Source organism: Bubalus kerabau, chromosome 8 (assembly GCF_029407905.1).
Source record: "Bubalus kerabau isolate K-KA32 ecotype Philippines breed swamp buffalo chromosome 8, PCC_UOA_SB_1v2, whole genome shotgun sequence".
Lineage (NCBI taxonomy): Eukaryota > Metazoa > Chordata > Mammalia > Artiodactyla > Bovidae > Bubalus > Bubalus kerabau.
The window spans coordinates 105,902,508-105,920,909 of record NC_073631.1 but is presented as its reverse complement, the minus strand read 5'-3'; the positions used below and the strand labels follow the sequence as shown (position 1 = coordinate 105,920,909).

The 18,402-nt window shown below is 45.1% G+C and overlaps 1 protein-coding gene across 2 annotated transcripts in view; it reads left to right on the top strand.

Annotated features, from left to right (window-relative positions):
• Nucleotides 1-18,402, top strand: part of KIAA1549 (KIAA1549 ortholog) — a 130,758-nt gene that overhangs the window by 36,023 nt on the left and 76,333 nt on the right. For both annotated transcript variants that reach the window (XM_055591051.1, XM_055591050.1), the window contains exons 2-5: nucleotides 9,397-12,084; nucleotides 13,335-13,423; nucleotides 14,477-14,654; nucleotides 16,716-16,846. In XM_055591051.1, the coding sequence (XP_055447026.1) occupies nucleotides 9,397-12,084; nucleotides 13,335-13,423; nucleotides 14,477-14,654; nucleotides 16,716-16,846 (3,086 nt within the window). The remainder of the gene's footprint in view (nucleotides 1-9,396; nucleotides 12,085-13,334; nucleotides 13,424-14,476; nucleotides 14,655-16,715; nucleotides 16,847-18,402) is intronic.

Below are 18,402 nucleotides of genomic sequence, written 5' to 3'. Positions count from 1 at the left end.
GGGATCGAAGGATTTGAGAGTGAATTACAAGATCCTGACTGTGAGAAGGACTTATTAATATCCAAAGAGGGAGGATCAGGTTTTCTTAGGGGCCTGTTAGATACCTATTAGATACGCAGGGCTTCCCAGGTGGCCCAGTGGTAAAGAAACCGTCTGCCAATGCTGGAGACACGGGTTCGATCCCTGGGTCAGAAAGATCCCCTGGAGAAGGAAATGGCAGCCCTCTCCAGTATTCTTGCCTGTGAAATCCCATGGACAGAGGAGCCTGGTGGTCTACCATCTGTGGGGTTGCAAAGAATCGGACACGCCTGAGCACACATGCGTTAGATAACCAAGTGGAATAGTCTGTAGCGGGCAGTTGAATCTGTGACTCAGAATTGCTTTGGACTGACTCTTCCTTCTTTCCTGCCCCATCCATGTCATCAGTAACTAACTTTATTACTGGCCTTCTGTGCAGCCTGTCTTGTAATTTCTCTTGCATTCTCATCTGTCACACAGTCCTCTCTCCTGGCCCTGTTGGCTGTGTACCTGTGGGTGCGATTGAAGTTTTGTGCTTCTCTCTGCTCTGCCAGGCTTTTTTTTTCCTTTTCTTCTGCAGGGTAATTTTGATAAGAAGCCCACTTTGCTACAAATACCCAGTGGCTCCCCCATTGTTGACTAACATTCTCATGCTCTTCAGCCAACTTTCCTAGCGTTCTCTCCAACCAAGTGGAGCCACTTCTGTTTGTTACACAAACACACCCCACATTGTCCAGACGTGGAGCCTTTGTCCATGCTGCCACTTCCAGCCAGCATGGCCCCCCACTCTCTCTCTTAGGCCTCTGGCTCCCTTGATATAAAGTCAAAACTCAGCTTAGAGGTGAATTAAGGTATTGAGCATAAGCTCTTGACTCTTGGGAGGGGAGCCACCCAGGAGACAGATGTGTCTCCTGGTCACTTGGTTTCAGGCATGTGTGTTTGTGCGGAGACTGATGGCCTCGGGCTCCCATGTTTGGGGGTGAAGTGCCTTCTCATGCTTAGTCACAGGACGTCGTGTGCCATTCCAGCTCCGAGCGTAATTGGAGATGGAAGATTATCTTGAAGCTGATGGTGTCCTTTTCCCTGTTGTTCTGGGACTGTGTTTTGAATTAAATTATTTTAGAAACAGATGGCCGACTGAGAGTTTTTTCGCCTTTGTTCTTAGTGAATTGAGTATTTAGTTGAGTTTGTTTTGGTTACTTAAAGTGCTGACAGCCTTGCTTTCCAGGTTGGTAAAAGAGGATTGCATTTTATTTAGGAAAAAGATAAAGTGCGACCGAACATCTCCCAACAAATATTCAAACATGCTTTGAATTAAACCAACATTTTAATATCCTTACCTCCTCAAATGAAAAAATCGTGCAGAGAGAGAGAGAGGCCCATATCCCAATGGGAAGCTATCCTGGTGTTTCAACGATAATAGTATGCATGTGGAAAAGCTTCATGGGCCCATTATTTCAGGACTGTATGGTTGCAGTTGTTGTTTTCTGAAGTTGCTCGTTAGTTCTCTTCTTGTTTCAGTGATGTCACTAATTGTTATCTGTATCTCTATCTCTTGAGGAAGAAGGGGAAGATGTGACTAATTACAGCAGATTTCTTCTGGGGAGCTGAGCAAGTTTGATACAGAACGGAACCCAGTTCTGTTATCTGTGGAAGGTTCTGGAGCTGTCGTCTCCCTCTCTGACCAGGATTGTATTATGCCAGTGCTGTGCTTTTTATTAGCTTTTATTTTTCCAGTTAAAACTGAAGCCCCCACCTCTGATGTAGTAGCCATGTGCCAGTTTGGGGACCACTTTTTCCCTTTCTGGGGAATCCATATTGTGTCCAAGGTCCAAAGGCTGCAACGTTGACTGGCAGTGTGGCATGTGACCTGGGTGTGGCTAGTGGGGCACTTCTTGCTGGACTCTGAACTTTGCAGGAGTGAGGTCATGAAGCAAAGGCCCAGAGGGTCCACTGACGGCTGTGCCAGTCGTGGTTCCGGCCGGGCGGTGTCAGCTGACTCTCCTATCAGAGACCCCAGCCAGCTCCCTCACTGTTGGCCTCACTTGTCTCTTGACTGTGTTCTGAGCCTGAGCCACCTTGTTCGTTCCGTAGACCCTCTGGTGTCTTCCCACTGAATCCCTTCCTGCTTATGTGGCCAGAGCTGTTTCCACTGTGAACAACAGAGAACCCTGACTGAGTAACCCTCACAAGCAAGCAGGCAAGTGTAGGGTTGCATGTCAGGCCTGGACAGGGGAAGTCCACACTTCACACCCATTTTCAGGAACCTTGTATCTCATGAGGAGAAGAGGGAGCCAAGACCCAGGGATGTGTGAGTTACTCAGGGCTGGCAGCCCCTGAGCCCGTGGTGGGCTGGGGCCGGGCCTCAGGGCCGGCAGCCCCTGAGCCCGTGGTGGGCCGGGGCCGGGCCTCAGGCCCACAGGTTTCCTGTCGTCTCTACTCCATCACAGAGCCTTTTGCTTGAGCCAGGAATGAATGGTGTTGTCTTGGTCACTCGAGCCGCCCTGACAACACACCAGACTGTGTGACATCAACAGGAATTGGCTTCCTTCTAGCTCTGAGGCTGGGGTCCACGATTGAGGTCCCGGCAGGGCTGGTGTCTGTCGAGGCGCCACGCCTGTGCTTACGGATGCTGCCTTCTCACTGTGTCCTCACGTGGCCTTTCCTCCGTGCCTGGGCACCTGGGGCTGGCGAGCTCTGGTTTCCCTCTTCTTATAAAGGGTCCTGTTCTGTCGGATCAGGAAGGACCCTACCCTCATGACTGCCTTTAACCTCCATCACCTCCCTAAAGGGCTCCATCGCCAAACACCATCACAAGAAGGTTAGGGCTTCAACACAGAGACCTGGGCAACACAGTTCAGTTCATGACAGATGGGAACTATGGCGATTCAGGAAGTTTACTAGTGTTTGTGACTTAATAATAGTTGAGAAACAAAGGATATCAAAGGAAGATTTCTAAAAGGAGTTTTTATGTAGTGCTGAGGTCTTAAAATACCCGGATTGGCCAGCATGCTCAGTTGCTTCAGTAATGGCTGACTCTTTGCGACCCCATGGACTGTAGCCCACCAGGCTCTCTGTCCATGGGATTCTCCGAATAAGAATACTGGAGTGGACTGCCGTTTCCTTCTGCAGGGGATCTTCCTGACCCAGGTATTGAACCTGCATCTCTTATATCTCCTGCATTGGTAGTTGGATTCTTTACCACTTGTGCCACCTGAGGTCTTTAAAATACTGAGGACTGGCCAGCAGTTACTATTTATTCAGGTTGAGTCTTTTCTGTGCAGAGAGCTCTTTGGTGATTGTTCTTTGGCTGAGCCCCCAGATCCAACCTGAAACGCTGAATCAGGAACCACAGTTTCCCAAACCACATGGGACCTGTGAAGCCTGCCCTCTGGTTTCAGACTGTCGCTCCCCCGACAGAGCCTGGCTATATCCTTTCATGTCTGTTTCAGCATCCTCCACTGACCTGGTTGCTGCCGTCCCCACCCCAGGCCAGAATCCCCTTCAGTACTCTCCAGCAAGTCTGTGCATCGTGCCCTGTCTGCACTCACCCTCTCTTCCAGGTGAGAGTCAAAGGCTGCTTCCCCTCTGGACCCCATTTCCTTCTTCCTTCCCAGCCCTCTGGGCTTTGCACCTTTTACTTCTTCCTCTCTCGTGGGTTGTTCCGTCAGCATTGTTCCTAGTCTGGTCCTCACAAAGAAGGGTCTTTGTGCTTGGCGTTAGTATTACCCGTGGTGTGGTTTTCAAAACACAGGTTCCGCCACAACAGGAACAGCAGCAAACACAGATGCCCACGCTGAGTCCTGAGCCCCAGGCCCAGCCTACTGAGTGAGAACCCGACTTATTTTAGTTTTTATTTGGAAAGCATCTTAGACATCAAGCGAAGTTGCGAAATTAACAGAGTTCTCATGAGCCCATTTACTCAGCATCTGCTCTTGGCCCTGGTTAACCTGTTCTTCACGCTGTAGTAGGAGGGACTTTTAGATCATTATTCTGATCGTGTCATTCTTGCTTTATGCTTTTAAAGGATATCATGATGGCTTTTACTCTAGGGAAGGATTTAAGCTTTCCATCTTAAGACACAGACACACAAATCTCAATTACAGAAAAGATTGATAAATTTAACCACATTAAAACTGATCATTTCTGTTCATCAAAAGACCACATAAAACTCCGATGTTCTTTATGTTACTATATATATGTTACCTGATAAATACGTCTTTATAAGTAGTATTTCTTATCTACTAGATATTTGGTAATAAAAACAGTACCACTTGGAGGAGAGAGTAGAAGATAGGTAGCTGGTAGAAGGTATTAATAGACAGTTGGGGTTGGAGAAAGAAAGAGAAGAGACACACTCTTCTAAACCAGGGAGAGAAAAAAGAAAGGTAGGAAAAGGAGGAGGATGGTTTTAAGAATGGCACTAAAATCCCTCTTAGGACAGCCTAAGAAGTAGGTAAAAGGTGCTGAAGATTTGCCACATTGGGTATTGGTTTAATTATCTGACTGCTTTTGTATTTAAACACCTAGAGATTCTAGCAGGCTCTTGTTTTGTGGCGGACTTAATAGCCATGAAGTGGAGATGACTCACCCTGCTTTGCAAACTCCACAGTTCAGCAAAGAAGCTAAAGTAATGGTTCTATTTGGATGAAAGCTCTTTAGAGGTTTTTGATGTTGCTGTCCCTTGGGTTTTCCAGGCCAGCCCTCAGAGGATGTTTTGTTTTCTGAGCTCCCATGCCTGCAGCTGTGAGCTGCCCCATGTGGACGGTGGGACCTCACAGCTCAAACAGCGTGCCTTGGCAATAGGTTTCAGGGGCACAGAATTTAGCATGTACTTTCAATTCATTTATAACACGACTTAGCATGTTTTCCAATGTAATTTCTTCACTAGCAGTCTTAATGAAATAGGCTGATTTGCCTCAGTCTGGTGTGGTGTGAAGAGCATTCTACCAGTGAGGGCTTAGGAACCTGCCTTTCTAGGCTGGCTCTGCCCTGATGCTATTTTGAGCAAGTCAGCTTAAACCCTGAGCCTCATTTGCCATGTGAGGGGGTTGCCAAGGTCTTAAAGGATCCATTCAGCTTGAAAAGTCCACGATGCCATGTTTGACTAGTGTATTTAGGGAAGGTTTCCAGATGGAAAAATACAACTTTCAAAAAGGATAAATACCAGATTATGCATGTGTGAATGAGACCAGCAACTTCCTAGAGACAGGCAGCTCACACATGAGTTTTAAAAAAGTTTTATTTTTTAAAATACTATTTATTTATTTGTTTGTTTTTTTTTTTTTTTGCCATACTGCGCAGCTTGTGGTATCTTAGTTGCTCGACCAGGGATTGAACCCAGGCCCTCAGCAGTGAAAGCATGAAGTCCTGACTAACTGTTGGATCACCAGGGAATTCCCAAGATTTTATTTTATTTTATTTTTTTAAAGAACAGTTTTAGGTTCATTCAGTTAGCAAAATTGAGAGGAAGGTAGAGAGATTTCCCATATACTCCCTGCCCCCACCCACGCACAGCCTCCCCCATTGTTTACATGCCCCACCAGACGGTACATTTGTTCCAGTAAATGAGCCTACACGGACAGAGCATTGTCACCCGAAGGCTAGTTCCCTTTGGGGTTCACCTTTGATGTGCTTTCTATGGGTTTGCATTGTGAATTTTCATCACTGTGAATCTGCGTGGCACTTGGGCAGTTTCTGCTCTGTTCCATACAGCTTGGCAGGGACCTACAAAGGAGAAGTGGGTGCAAGATATGTTGTACCATCTACACAGGAGAAAGAGGCTCAGTACTTGTTACTCAGGGTGTGGGTGGGTCTGGCCCCACCTGGGCGCCATGCAGAAGCTCAGCGGGCCCTCTCCTGCCCCGGCCCTGCCTGACAGTGCCTATATCTTAACAAGATCCCCCATCACGCGTGTAATCATCCCCATTCCTTTCTCCGTGTTGTCCAAGAGAAAACCTTGCACTCTTGTGTGAACTTGAGAGCTTGAAAATTGATCTCCAGGGCTTGAAATTAGAGTCTTGGAAGCCTTTTCTACTGGGAGAGACTCACCTGGGTTTTCTAACCTCTTCCTGAATTAACTACAGAAGTGATTCCCATGGCATTTCAGTGGCTGTCTCTTTAGAGCTGATTTCTTTCTCCTGGGACTTAGCCAAAAGGAGGAGGGAGAAAGCACCATGGCTTGGCTCACCTCACAATTCTTAATAGGAAGTTTTTGTTCCTCTGTTTTACTAGCCAGGAGAATTTTTCATTCTTTTGATCACTTTGCCTTCCCTGTTCCCTGTCCTTTGTAGGCAGAATTGATTGAATTCTAAGTTGCATCAGATACTTGGGCTCATAAATTAGCCACTAAATGCTTCTCTCTTTGCTGTTTTATCTCTTGCAGTTTTCCAGTGCACTTATATTTCTGATTTGATTAAGAAGGGATCTTGCTTTTTCTTCAGGTCTTCTATTTCAAAATAAATCATGGCAGAGTTTTCAAACACATAAAATAATTTATTCTTAGGAAAACTTTTAAATCTATGTGCTGCATAGTTGCACATATTGTTATTTTATTACCTCTCAAATTTATCACTTCTGAGAGCAGCTGCTACTTTACTGTATTTTTTAAGTACCATCTTTACTTTTATCCATGCTTGGAATGTGGCAGGTAAATAGTAAAAGCATATAGACCAGAAATGCCAGAGCCTAGCTGTATGGAAGGCAACAGATGCCTAATAAATATTGCTATGAAACAACCTAAAGTCTCTGAGAAACAGTTTTCTTCTTTAATTATCTACTCATTTTTAAAAGTCATATTCCACAGAAAGTGAGCAGCTTTAAAGTAAGCAGCTTCTGTCTGGTGTAAATTTATAACTTTCACATGCTAACGGAACCAGCTAGAAATAGTTCATCTATATAAATTTATGATTGAATATAATTTACAAATTTTAGTGTGTACACAGAAGATCTATTCAGTTTTGTCTAAATGCTGCTCTTTCGACTTCTATGCCATGTAACAAGCTATCTTAATTCTGTATTAGGTCTCTTGTAACCTTACAGATTAGGTAGTATTTTTATTGTTCATTTATAACATCAATGCTTGTTTAAATTTAACTACATTTTATCGTTCCTTTATTCTCTGTTTATCCTCAGATCTTCCCTCCAGGATAATCACCTTTTCTTTTGATGTATATCCTTGTTTAGAGAGACTCTTCTATTGGTCTTCTGTTAGTATAACCACTTTAAAAAAAAATCTGAAACTGTCCTTATTTTTAAAAATAGAGAGTACTGCTGGTTATTCAAGTCTAGATGTCAGATATTTTCTCTCAGCATGTTGAAGATGTTATTGTCTCACTGTTAGTTGGCTCCTAGTTCTGTGAAGTAGTTGCTGCTGCTGCTGCTAAGTCACTTCAGTCGTGTCCGACTCTGTGTGACCCCATAGACGGCAGCCCACCAGGCTCCCCCGTCCCTGGGATTCTCCAGGCAAGAACACTGGAGTGGGTGGCCATTTCCTTCTCCAATGCACGAAAGTGAAAAGTGAAAGTGAAGTCACTGAGTCGTGTCCGACCCTCAGCAATTCCATGGACTGTAGCCCACCAGGCTCCTCTGTCCATGGGATTTTCCAGGCAGGAGTACTGGAGTGGGGTGTGAAGTAGTTACCTGATGGTTAATTGCCATTCCTTTTCTCTGACTACCTGCACAATTATTATTATTAATTTATTTTGTTGGTCTTTGGTGTCCTATGGTATCATCACGTGTGTTGGTATGGGGTTTTTTTTTTTTTTTTTTTTAATTCACCTGCTTTGTGATTCTTTGTCTTCCTGAATTGAAGGATTCATGTCTCTTATTGAAGAGTTTCTAGTACTATCTCTTTTAATATTGCCTCCACCCAGTTCCCTCCATTCCTTCTTTTAAAACTTTAATCCAGTGTGTGTTGTACTATCTCATTTTGCCTTCTATATGTTCTTCACTGCCTTCTTTTGTATGTCTCCTCGTTTTGTTTCTCTGTGCTCCATTCTGAATAATTTCCAGGTCTGTTCCCCAGTTCACTAAATCTTCAGCTATGTCTAAGTTGCTGTTTGCTGTGTATTTTATATTGTATATTGAGTTTAAAGGGCTTCCCTGATGGCTCAGTTGGTAAAGAATCCGCCTGCAATGCAGAAGATCCTGATTTGATTCCTGGGTCAGAAAGATCCACTGGAGAAGAGATAGGCTACCCACTCCAGTATTCTTGGGCTTCCCTTGTGGCTCAGCTGGTAAAGAATCTGCCTATTGCAGACCTGGGTTTGATCCCTGGGTTGGGAAGACCCCTGGAGAAGGGAATGGCTACCCACTCCAATATTCTGGCCTGGAGAATTCCATGGACTGTATAGTCCATGGGGTTGCAAAGAGTCGGACACGACTGAGCGACTTTCACTTTTGACTTATTGAGCTGTTAGTATAAGTCACTCACTGTGCTAGGCACTAGGGAGAGAGATCAATAGTTTCTGTCCTCCAAATGCTCGGAGTGTAATGAGCAGACATTTCATTTCAGTGGGACACGATCAGGGATGTGACAGGTAGAAAGCTAGGGAGAGACACTCACCCACCTTTGGAGCATCCAGGAGGGAGGTGGTGCCTGGGCTGCATCTGCAGGGCTGGTAGAAATAATCCAGGTGGAGAGCAGAAGGAGGGCATCCCAGGCAGCGAAGGAGAGGGATGTGCAGATCACTGAGCCACAGAGGATCTGGGCTTGGGGAACTGCAGGTAGCTTATTGAGCCAGAATGTAGTTGGGATGGTGTGAGAGTAGAGCAGGGAAGGATGAGAGGTGAGCCTGGAAGTAGTCTGCAGCCTGGATGTGGAAGGTCCTATAACTAGGAAACTGCTGAACTCTCTTCTCTGCATAGCGGGTGGTGCTGTCAAAGTAGTCATGTTCATTTCTCATTAGAGCCAACTCTTCTGAAAGAAGAGGAAAACGGGCTTGGGCATCAAGGCAGGCTTCTACTAAGATTCCAGCTCCACCTGCATCTGGGTGGTCATGTAACTGACTTACTTACCTTCTCCGAACTTCTCTTTCTCAGTGATAAGTGAGACGAGATGAGATGGCTCTGTACGTCCTCTTCTATTTATAGTATTCTGTGGTGGTGTGATAAGGCAAGAGGAACATGTCAGTGTGTGTATATAGACAGACAGACACAACATGCTTAAGTAAAAAGTGGCGCTCAAATTTATGAATATTTGCCAGTGTTATGCTGACAGTTAACTGGCAAGTTCTGGCTTTCAATTGGTTGCTTTTGAATCGTGGATATTCAGTGAGTGGGTATCTGTTGATGGAGAATATTTTCATATCTGAAACAAAATGTTATCAGTGTGACTTTTCATTGCCTTTCAACTGAACTCGGCTGTTATTTTCTTAGATGAGCTCCCTCTGGAACAGCACAATCTTTCTTTCTCCTCCGTGGAGCTCATGCCGAGGGACAGTGCTGTGCCCAGCACTGAATACGTGGCCTTAACAGAAACCGCTCCAGGGTCCCCGCAAAGCAGTTCTCTCCACGTCACATCGTCTCCATCCACCATGACTTTTGATACAGCCTTTTTTAACCAAGGAAAATGGACCCAAAGTACAGCAGATCCCAGCATCTTTGCTGCAAATTATGTGGCAGTGACGAGCAACGAGGTCCTAGATGACGATGAAATGGACAACTTCTTGCCAGAGACTTATTGGACCACCTCCCGTGTGGTTTCTCCGGTACGATACGTCACAGTCAGTCCGCCAGAGCCGCCCAAAGAAACCTTAGAGTCCGTGCTGACTCCGTCGTTACCTGTCATACCTTTACAAGATGAAGAAGTGACATCAGCCTGGCTAAACACAGTGCAACAACCAACCACGCATGCTGAGCTCCCTGGTCATTTCAATGCTTTGCAGTCAGCTTTTCCCACTTCTGAGGGCATAATTCCAATGCCTAGTAGGAATTTGGTGTTTTATCCTTCTGATGCTTGTGGGCATGTGTCAAGCAGGACTTTGCCGGAGATCATGGCTTCAGGAGCAGAGGGCTCAGGAACCCTCCTTCTTAGCTTGCAGTCTTCCGAGTCCTGGCCACCAGGTGATGATGTTACTCAGCAGCCATCTCCCCCGTCAGGGCAGGTCTCACCACCTCCAGAGGATGCTCTGGCCACAGATACGGACAGGTACCCTGACGTCACCACTGCTTTGGGTCAGAGTCTAGACAAAACCGTCTCTCCAGGCACACACCGACCTGCAGCTCTGTCGCCGATGGTCCTTGCTTTCAGCAGCAGCAGTGCACGTTGGGCTTTGTTTCCAACTCCTCTGGCATCTGGATCCTTTTCTGCTCAATCAGCTGGCATGTCACATAACCCCTTTCTTCCTGGCGACTCCAGTGAGGCATCAGAATTGCCTGGCCACTCAGTGGTCCCAAGTGGTGTGGGTGACTCTCATGTCCGGAGCCCGGTGTCTTCGTTCACACCGTACACGTGGTGTGTGTCCTGTGCTGCGGTGTTGTCCCGGCCTGTGGTGTCAACGAGCCTCACGGAGAAGGACACGGGATCGGGCGATGGTGCTGAGACCCTGTCCCCCACCCCCTTGGAAGCCAGCAGCATCTCTCCACTGAGCAGCATCGTCCCAGACTTCTCTGAATTTGAGGAAGATTCTCAAGAATTTAATACGCTTTTCCCCTCCAGGCCGATGGTTCCTCTCTCTTCTCCATCCGGGGAAATCTCAGCCACCAGCGTCGGTGTTTCAGCTGAGGGGGAGATGAGCAGTGTTGTAACTGTGCAGGTGTACCCTCCCCACGGCCACCCCTCGGTGCCTGTGTCACCTGATGCTGCTCTGGGCTCCGCCTCTGTCGCTCAAGTGATGCCGTCCAGCGTGACAGCCGTGCCGTCCTCGGTCACCCCCGGGGTCCTTCTTGACTCTTCTTACCCCATCACGGCAAACAGAAACACACCATCGCTCGCTGTCAGCGGACCAGGTCTTTTTACATCTTACAGTTTGGACCCGCCGGCAGAGTCTTCGCTTTTCCTGGATCGAGAACCTGTCAGTTTTTCCCAACGTGAAACTGCAAGTATTTGGGGTTCTGCATCCAGCTTTTTCTCTACTCCACCGCTGGAATACAGCAGCGGCGTCCCTCCATCTTCGGAAGTATTTGCTTCTCCATCTCTGAGGTCAAGGGATCTGTCTACCTTTGTTCCTCAGGCATTTTCCAGCTTGGTTGAGACACCTACATTGACTGATGCAATCAATTCTCAGTCACCACAGCCCTCTGTTCCTGGTTCCACAAACCTGGAGTTTTCTCAGCCCTGGCCAAGCTCAGACTTTCTTTTAAGCACGTTCACTCTTCTCCCTGGTTACTCTGCAATGTCACAACACTCCAGCTTCCCCTCTGATTCCCTGAAGTTTTCTGAAGCGCCCACAGTGTCGCTGACAGACACTGAAGCTCATTTTACCTCAGCTTTCACTGAAACTACCTCCTCTGTTGAGTCTTCACTCATGTCCCGTGAATCCGCAGTCACCACCCTGGTGCCCTCCAGCTCCGAGCCCATTTTGACTGCTGACTCTCACTTCATGTCACTTTGGACTGCTGTTCCTACTTCCCCTGTTCTAACTGAACCTTCTCTCTTTTCAACCCCGGCACCTTCTGGTGATCTCAGTGCTGTAAATGATCACACGTCTGTCTTACCCTCTTTCTCGGAAGTCACCCCTGCCGGCACAGTGCTGGTCACTGCCGGGCACCTGCCGTCAGCATCCTTGTCTGTTTCTGACGTGACCCCCTCGCCTCTGCCTGCAGAGCCTGCAGGTGGTTCGCGTGGGCCGTCCTTCACACCCGCGGATCTACCAAGGAACACCTCCACTGAACCAAGCATATCTGATACCAGTGGTGCCCCTGAGAATTCTGGCCACACCACTCTGAACAGCAGAACTGCCAGTCAGGATCCCCACGAGGGCGGCACAGTTCTCCCCGCACTGTCCCTTCATCCCATGACCACCCCCACTCCCGAAGCATCAGTTCATACTCCAGCGCTGGTCACCACCAAGTCGCCATACGTGTGTGATATTACAGTTCCTGATGCCTATTTGATCACAACTGGTAAGCCCCTGCTTCACGTCCCTTCTCTCAGTTGGGGTGATCTTCCAAAGGTGCTGATACGAAACGCGTATATGATGTGCAGCTTTGGGGCAGAGTATAAGGTCTGGATCCAGACAACTCCTCACTGCTTTACCAGCTCCCGTGAGTTCTCCAGACAGTTAGCTTCTCTAAGCCTCAGTTTCCACACCTGTTAAACAGGGAGGATGGTGGCACCTAACTTCTTTGGGTTGTCATAGAGATTTCAATACGTTAATGCATATAAAATACTTAACCTAGTGCCTGGCCTATATAGTAAGTGCCCACAAAATATTACAGATTAGCAGCAATGAAAACAGATTTAGATGAGCCTTAGAAGTGTTTGCTGGGATCTTTGTCTTTGGAGCTCATAACCCGTTGGATGCAGAGATGACATAGTTAAAGTAAAACACCTTCATGTTTAGCTGAAGCAGTTAGTTGGAGAAATGTGTAAGGGCCTCCACTGCAATTTCTTATTCATTTACTGTTCTCACTTTACCTGGAAAAGAGGGGGAACTTTGTTTTTATATGAAAGTGTTAGTTACTCAGTGGTGTCTGACTCTTTGCGACCCCACAGACTAGCCCACCAGGCTCCTCTGCCCATAGAATTCTTTAGGCAAGAATGCTGGAGTGGGTAGCCATTCCCTTCTCCAGGGGATCTTCCTGAGCCAGGGATTGAATCCGGGTCTCCTGCATTGCAGGCAGATTCTTTAGCATCTGAGGCATCAGAGAAGCCAAGGAGAGCAACATGGGGTGACTTAGTATCCTCTGAACTGGGTCACAGACCTTGACCTTCTCCTCAGGCTGCCGTCTGAGTTCCTGGTCAACAGGCAGCAGCTTCTCTTGCAGCTGCTTGGCTGTTTTAGTCGCAGGAACCCGGAGTACCCCGGATGTCATGTCTGAACAAGTCTGGCGACTGTGGCCTCCCATTAGACTGTCCCACTTGTTCCTCTGAGAAGTGGCAAGTGTGCATCAAGCCAGTGTCCTGTTCGTATGCACTGAAGTATAATGTGCGGTTGATCAGCAGCCTGGTTCTGCATGTTGCTTGGGATGGGGATGAGGGATAGAAAGGAAGAAGATGGCAGGAGAGGAGGAGCAGGCAGGGAGCCGAGTGGTCAGGGAAGGTGGAACTGGGAGGAGGGAGGAGAACACACTGGGTCTTTTTTCTCCACACTGAGACCAGGGGAGCCCGTGGGTCCTCTGCACATTCATAATGACACTAACCTGCCTTGCAGTGCTGGCCCGCAGAGCCGTGCAGGAGTATATCATCACATCCATCAAAGAGGTGTTGAGGACCCACTTTAACCGCGTGGTGGAGCTCAAGGTGGGTCTGCATGGTGTGGAAATCTGGACAGGGAGCTTGGGTGGATTGCTTGTCTTAGTGGGAGCAGGACATTTGTTTTCCTCTTTCCCCCTCCCTCCTCCTGGTGGACACCTTCTCTTCCTTTGCATCACCCCTCAACCATCCAGTTCTCCAAGGAAGCCTTTCTGACCCCAGACGAGGCCAGGTTTAGTCCATCAGATGTGTTGGCAGAGTGGGAGCAAAGGGCTCTAAGACTCGAGTCTGGGGTAATGGCCTAAGGATCTTGCTTCCTTTGATTTACATGAAAGGGCTTGGATGAGATTTAGAGTGAGTGTGTATGTATGTTTCTGTGCGTTGAGTGAGATGGGTTTCTGGGTGCTTTATGCTGGATGCCTGCTAGTGCCTCCTGTCCCCTGCTGAGCTCACAAAGCCATGTTCTAGGCTGGCGCCATCCTGAACGGAGCCGTGAGCCACGTGTGGCTGTTGAGCATTTGCAGTGGGGCTTGTCCTGAGGGAGATGTGCTGTCCATGCAAAATAAACACCAGATTACAGAGACTCAGTGCAAAAGGGAATGCAAAATATCTCATTAATCATGTTTTTGCATTGCCTACAATTGAGATGATATTTCATATATGGTTTAAGTAAAATGTTTTAAAGATTAATCTCACCTGTTTATATTTTTAAATGTGGCTACTAGAAATTTAAAAATTACATATGTGGCTCACATATTTCTTGTGGATAGCTCTGCTTAATAGAGTCAGTGCTCCTTTTTATGTGGGTTAAATACAATAAAACACCTTAAATTTTTCTGAATTCCTTATTTGGTTTCTGTTATTGACTATTCTTCTTTTTCACAGTCCTTGTTCATGTAATTTTGTGCTTTTGTTGAGAAATTTGACAGATATGTGAGAGGAATAACTAAAATAAAATTTTAATTATCTCTGAAGCCATACCCCTTCATTTAAAATTATTTTTTTAACTTTGTTATTTTTCTACTCAATACAACTTCCTTTAGTTTGAGTTATGTTACCCTCACATTTTCTAATTAATGCCTTTTGTCTTTATTTTTATAGGTTTATGAACTATTTGCTGACTTCACTTTTCTGGTAACATCTGGTCCCTTCGTTTACACGGCAATATCCGTCATCAATGTACTTATAAATAGTAAACTTGTACGAGACCAAACTCCTTTAATCTTGGCTGTGAAACCCTCCTTCCTTGTGCCAGAGTCCAGGTTCCAAGTTCAAACAGGTAAGAAGACTTAAGTATAGTTGTTCTGATTTGTAAATAGAATTTCATTTCATTTTCTTATGTTTTAAAATAGTTTGGGGAGGATTGTGTCAAAACTTGTTATTCATAATTTCAAAAAACTTTATAATGATGGCAAATTTCCAGCTTATATAAAAGTGCACAGAATAATATAATGAACCCCTAGTTACTCATTGTATGGCTTCAACAATTGGTGCTCAGACAGTAAAGAGTCCGCCTGCAATGCAGGAGACCTGGGTTCAAGCCCTGGATTGGGAAGCTCCCTGGGTTGTGAAGATCCCCTGGAGGAGGGCATGACAACGCGCTATAGTACTCTGGCCTGGAGAATCCCCAGGGACAAAGGAACAGTCCACAGTGTTGCAAAGAGTCAGATGCAACTGAGTGACTAACACACAACAGTTTTCAACTCCTAGCCAGTTTTGTTACCTTTGTCCCCAGATAAACCCCCTCCTCTCACGTTATTTTGATATGGCCTCTTGTCATTTCATTCATAAATATTTCAGCCTGTGCCTCTAAAAGATAAGACTATTAAACATATATGCACACACATAAAACATACACATGCATACATACACACTTCTATTCACAATATCATTGTCACACCCCCTGAAATTAACAGTAATTCATTAATGTCATTTAAATTTTTATTATGGACTTTTAAAAACATACAGAAGTAGAAAGAATACTGTAGTTAGCCCACATATGTGCATACAAACATTTTTCCAATTTTGTTGATCTCACACAGACTTTTTTGAGGAAGCTAGAGTGTTTTAAAACAATATTAGATACCATGTCATTTCACCCATACATACTTAAGAATTCATCACTAGTGAATTTATTTATATTTCAAATGTTTCGGTGTTGTATCTTTTGATGCCCCAGTTATTATCTTAGATATTTTTCCATTTTAAAATGGTATGAGTCACCTTCACATTGCATGTAGTCCTTTGGTACAGTTGGCTTTCCACATTTCCATGATATGATATATGTAAATAATACATCATGGACTCTTGTATACCGTTGGTGGGAATGTAAATTGGTGTAGCCACTACAGAAAACAGTATGGAGGTTTCTCAAAAAACTGAAAATAGAACTGCCATATGATCCAGCAGTTCCACTCTTGGATGTGTATCCAAAAAAATGAAAACACTAATTCAAAAAGATACATACACCTCAGTGTTCATAGCAGCATTTTTTTCAATAACCCAAGACAAAGAAGCACCCAAGTGCCTGTCAACAGATGAATGGATGAAGATGTGATATGTATGTGTGTGTGTATATATATATATAATGGTGATGTTCAGTCATGTCAGACTCTTTGCAAACCCATGGACTGTAACCCGCCAGGCTCCTCTGTCCATGTGAATTTCCCGGCAAGAATATTGGAGTGGGTTGCCATTTATTCTTCCAGGGAGTCTTCCTGACCCAGGGTTTGAACCTGTGTCTCCTATGTCTCCTGCATTGGCAGGTAGATTCTTTACTGTTGAGCCACCTGGGAATCCCTATATATTTATATACTATTCAGCCATAAAAAAGAATGAAAATTTTGCCATTTGCAAGAACATGGATGGACTTAGAGGGTATTATGCTAAGTGAAATTAAGTCAGACAGAGAAAGACAAATACTGTGTCTTTGTGAATAAATCAGAAAAGAAATAGACTCATAGAGAACAAACTAGTGTTTACAAGCAGAGAGAACCAAGGGTCGGGACAATATAGATGTAAGAGATTAAGAGGTGTGAACTACTATGTATAAAATAAATAAGCTACAAAGGTATATTGTATAACACAGGGAATATAGCTAGTATTTTATAACTGTAAATGAAATATAACCTTTAAAAATTGTGAATCAGTACGTTGTACACTTGAAACTTACATAATCATGTACATCAACTATCCTTCAGTAAGATAATAATTTTATAGAACTTAACCGTGTACTATGGGACAGAGTTCATTGATTTAGACACTGTTTTGTCCCTCTCCTCATTTTAAATACTGAAGAAACGCCTAGTTCAGGGGACTGTGTTGCTGTCCTTTTTTTCAGTACTCCAGTTTGTGCCTCAAAGTGTGGACACCGGCTTCTGCAACTTCACCCAGCGCATCGAGAAAGGCCTGATGATAGCTCTCTCAGAAGTGAGAAAACACCACCAGGGGAGGTATAACCTCACGGTGCAGGTGAGAACAACCTTGAGTGCAGAACAAGATGCTTTATCTTTTAAAGAGGAACCCGTTTCTTAATGTTTAGTTTCAGACACACTTAACTCTTACTAATTTCCTCCGGCAGAGGAGATTTGGTTCTCATGGATTAGAGAGCATCTCTTTCCATGGCATTGAGCCCACAGAGCGTGATTAGGCTAAGTATATTTGAAAGATTGCAGAGTGGTGCAATAACCAGGGAGCTCAGATATGGTGAGCTGAAGAGAGATGAGCCTACGTGGGAAATGTAAGAATGTTCTAAAAAAGAACAATATCAACTTAAATATCCAATGAGGGGAATGCTTGAATACACTGGAGTTTCATTTTGTGGAATACCATGAAATACAGTGCTTCACTGTATGAATAGAATATAGTACTAATCAAAGAACAGGCTTTGTACTACATGGAAACTGATGTTTTTACATTTCTTTGGTATTTATTCCTCCATATTCTTTGCTTTTTCTTTTTCAAATTCATGTTAAAAAGATCTTGGTGGTCCTGGATCCCCCATGCATATTTCTTACTTTTTCCATCTCTCTCTCTCTCTTTCATATTTATTTATGTATTTTTGGCTGTGTCAGGTCTTGGTTGCAGCATGCGGGATCTTTTGTTTTGGCGTGCAGGCTCTTCATTGTGGCGTGAGGGCTTCTCTCTAGTTGTGCCACAGGCAGGTCCAGGAGTTGAGGCACACGGGCTTCATTGTCCTGCGACATGTGGGATCTTAGTTCCCCGACCAGGAATCAAACCCAAGTGCCCTGCATTGGAAGGTGGATTCTTAACCACTGGACCACCAGGGAAGTCCCTCTACCTGTTTTTGAAATTCCCTGCTTTTACAGATTTCTAAATCTTGTCCTCCTAGTTATTGATGTAGTCTTCAGCTGTGTCTTCAGCCTTCATTACGTTATTCATTTCCTCTATTGAATTTTCTTTTAGCTGTCATTTGTTTTTCATTGGTATTTGCTCTTTGTTTCATTGCAGGCTTCCTATAATAATGCAGGCTTGTCTTGAATGATGTTACAATATTCCCTTGGAAGTTTCTGAGAATGTTAATTAGAATTTTTAATAAGTTTTCTCTGCATTCTTTGCCATTGTTCTGTGTTTATCTTGGGTCTTCACTTTCATGCTATTTAGTTTTCTTTAAACATCTGCTGACCGTTAGTGGCTGTCTTTAGGAATGAGGAAGAAGGTGGTTTTAGGACCTTGTTCATCTTTCCCCTTCAGCTGTAGAGTCTGTGTCTACATCAGCCCTCTCTCCTGATAGGAGAGTTCACTGGAGCCCTGGGTACCAGGCAGTATGTGGTCAGGGGCAGGCAACCATCATATGAGATGAGGAGGTTGTATCCTGGGGATGGGGTGTGTTGATGTATTTTTTATGGCAGAACAGCTCCTTCTTTCATGCTTTTTCCTTCTTTGTCTCTTGTGTGCACTGTGGTTATTTTCATCCACCTTCCTGCTTAGAGGCTGCCCCACAACAGGTCTTGGGCCCTCTCAGACCAGGAGCTCATCTTCCTCAGGGAGCAATTCTTCAGCTTCCT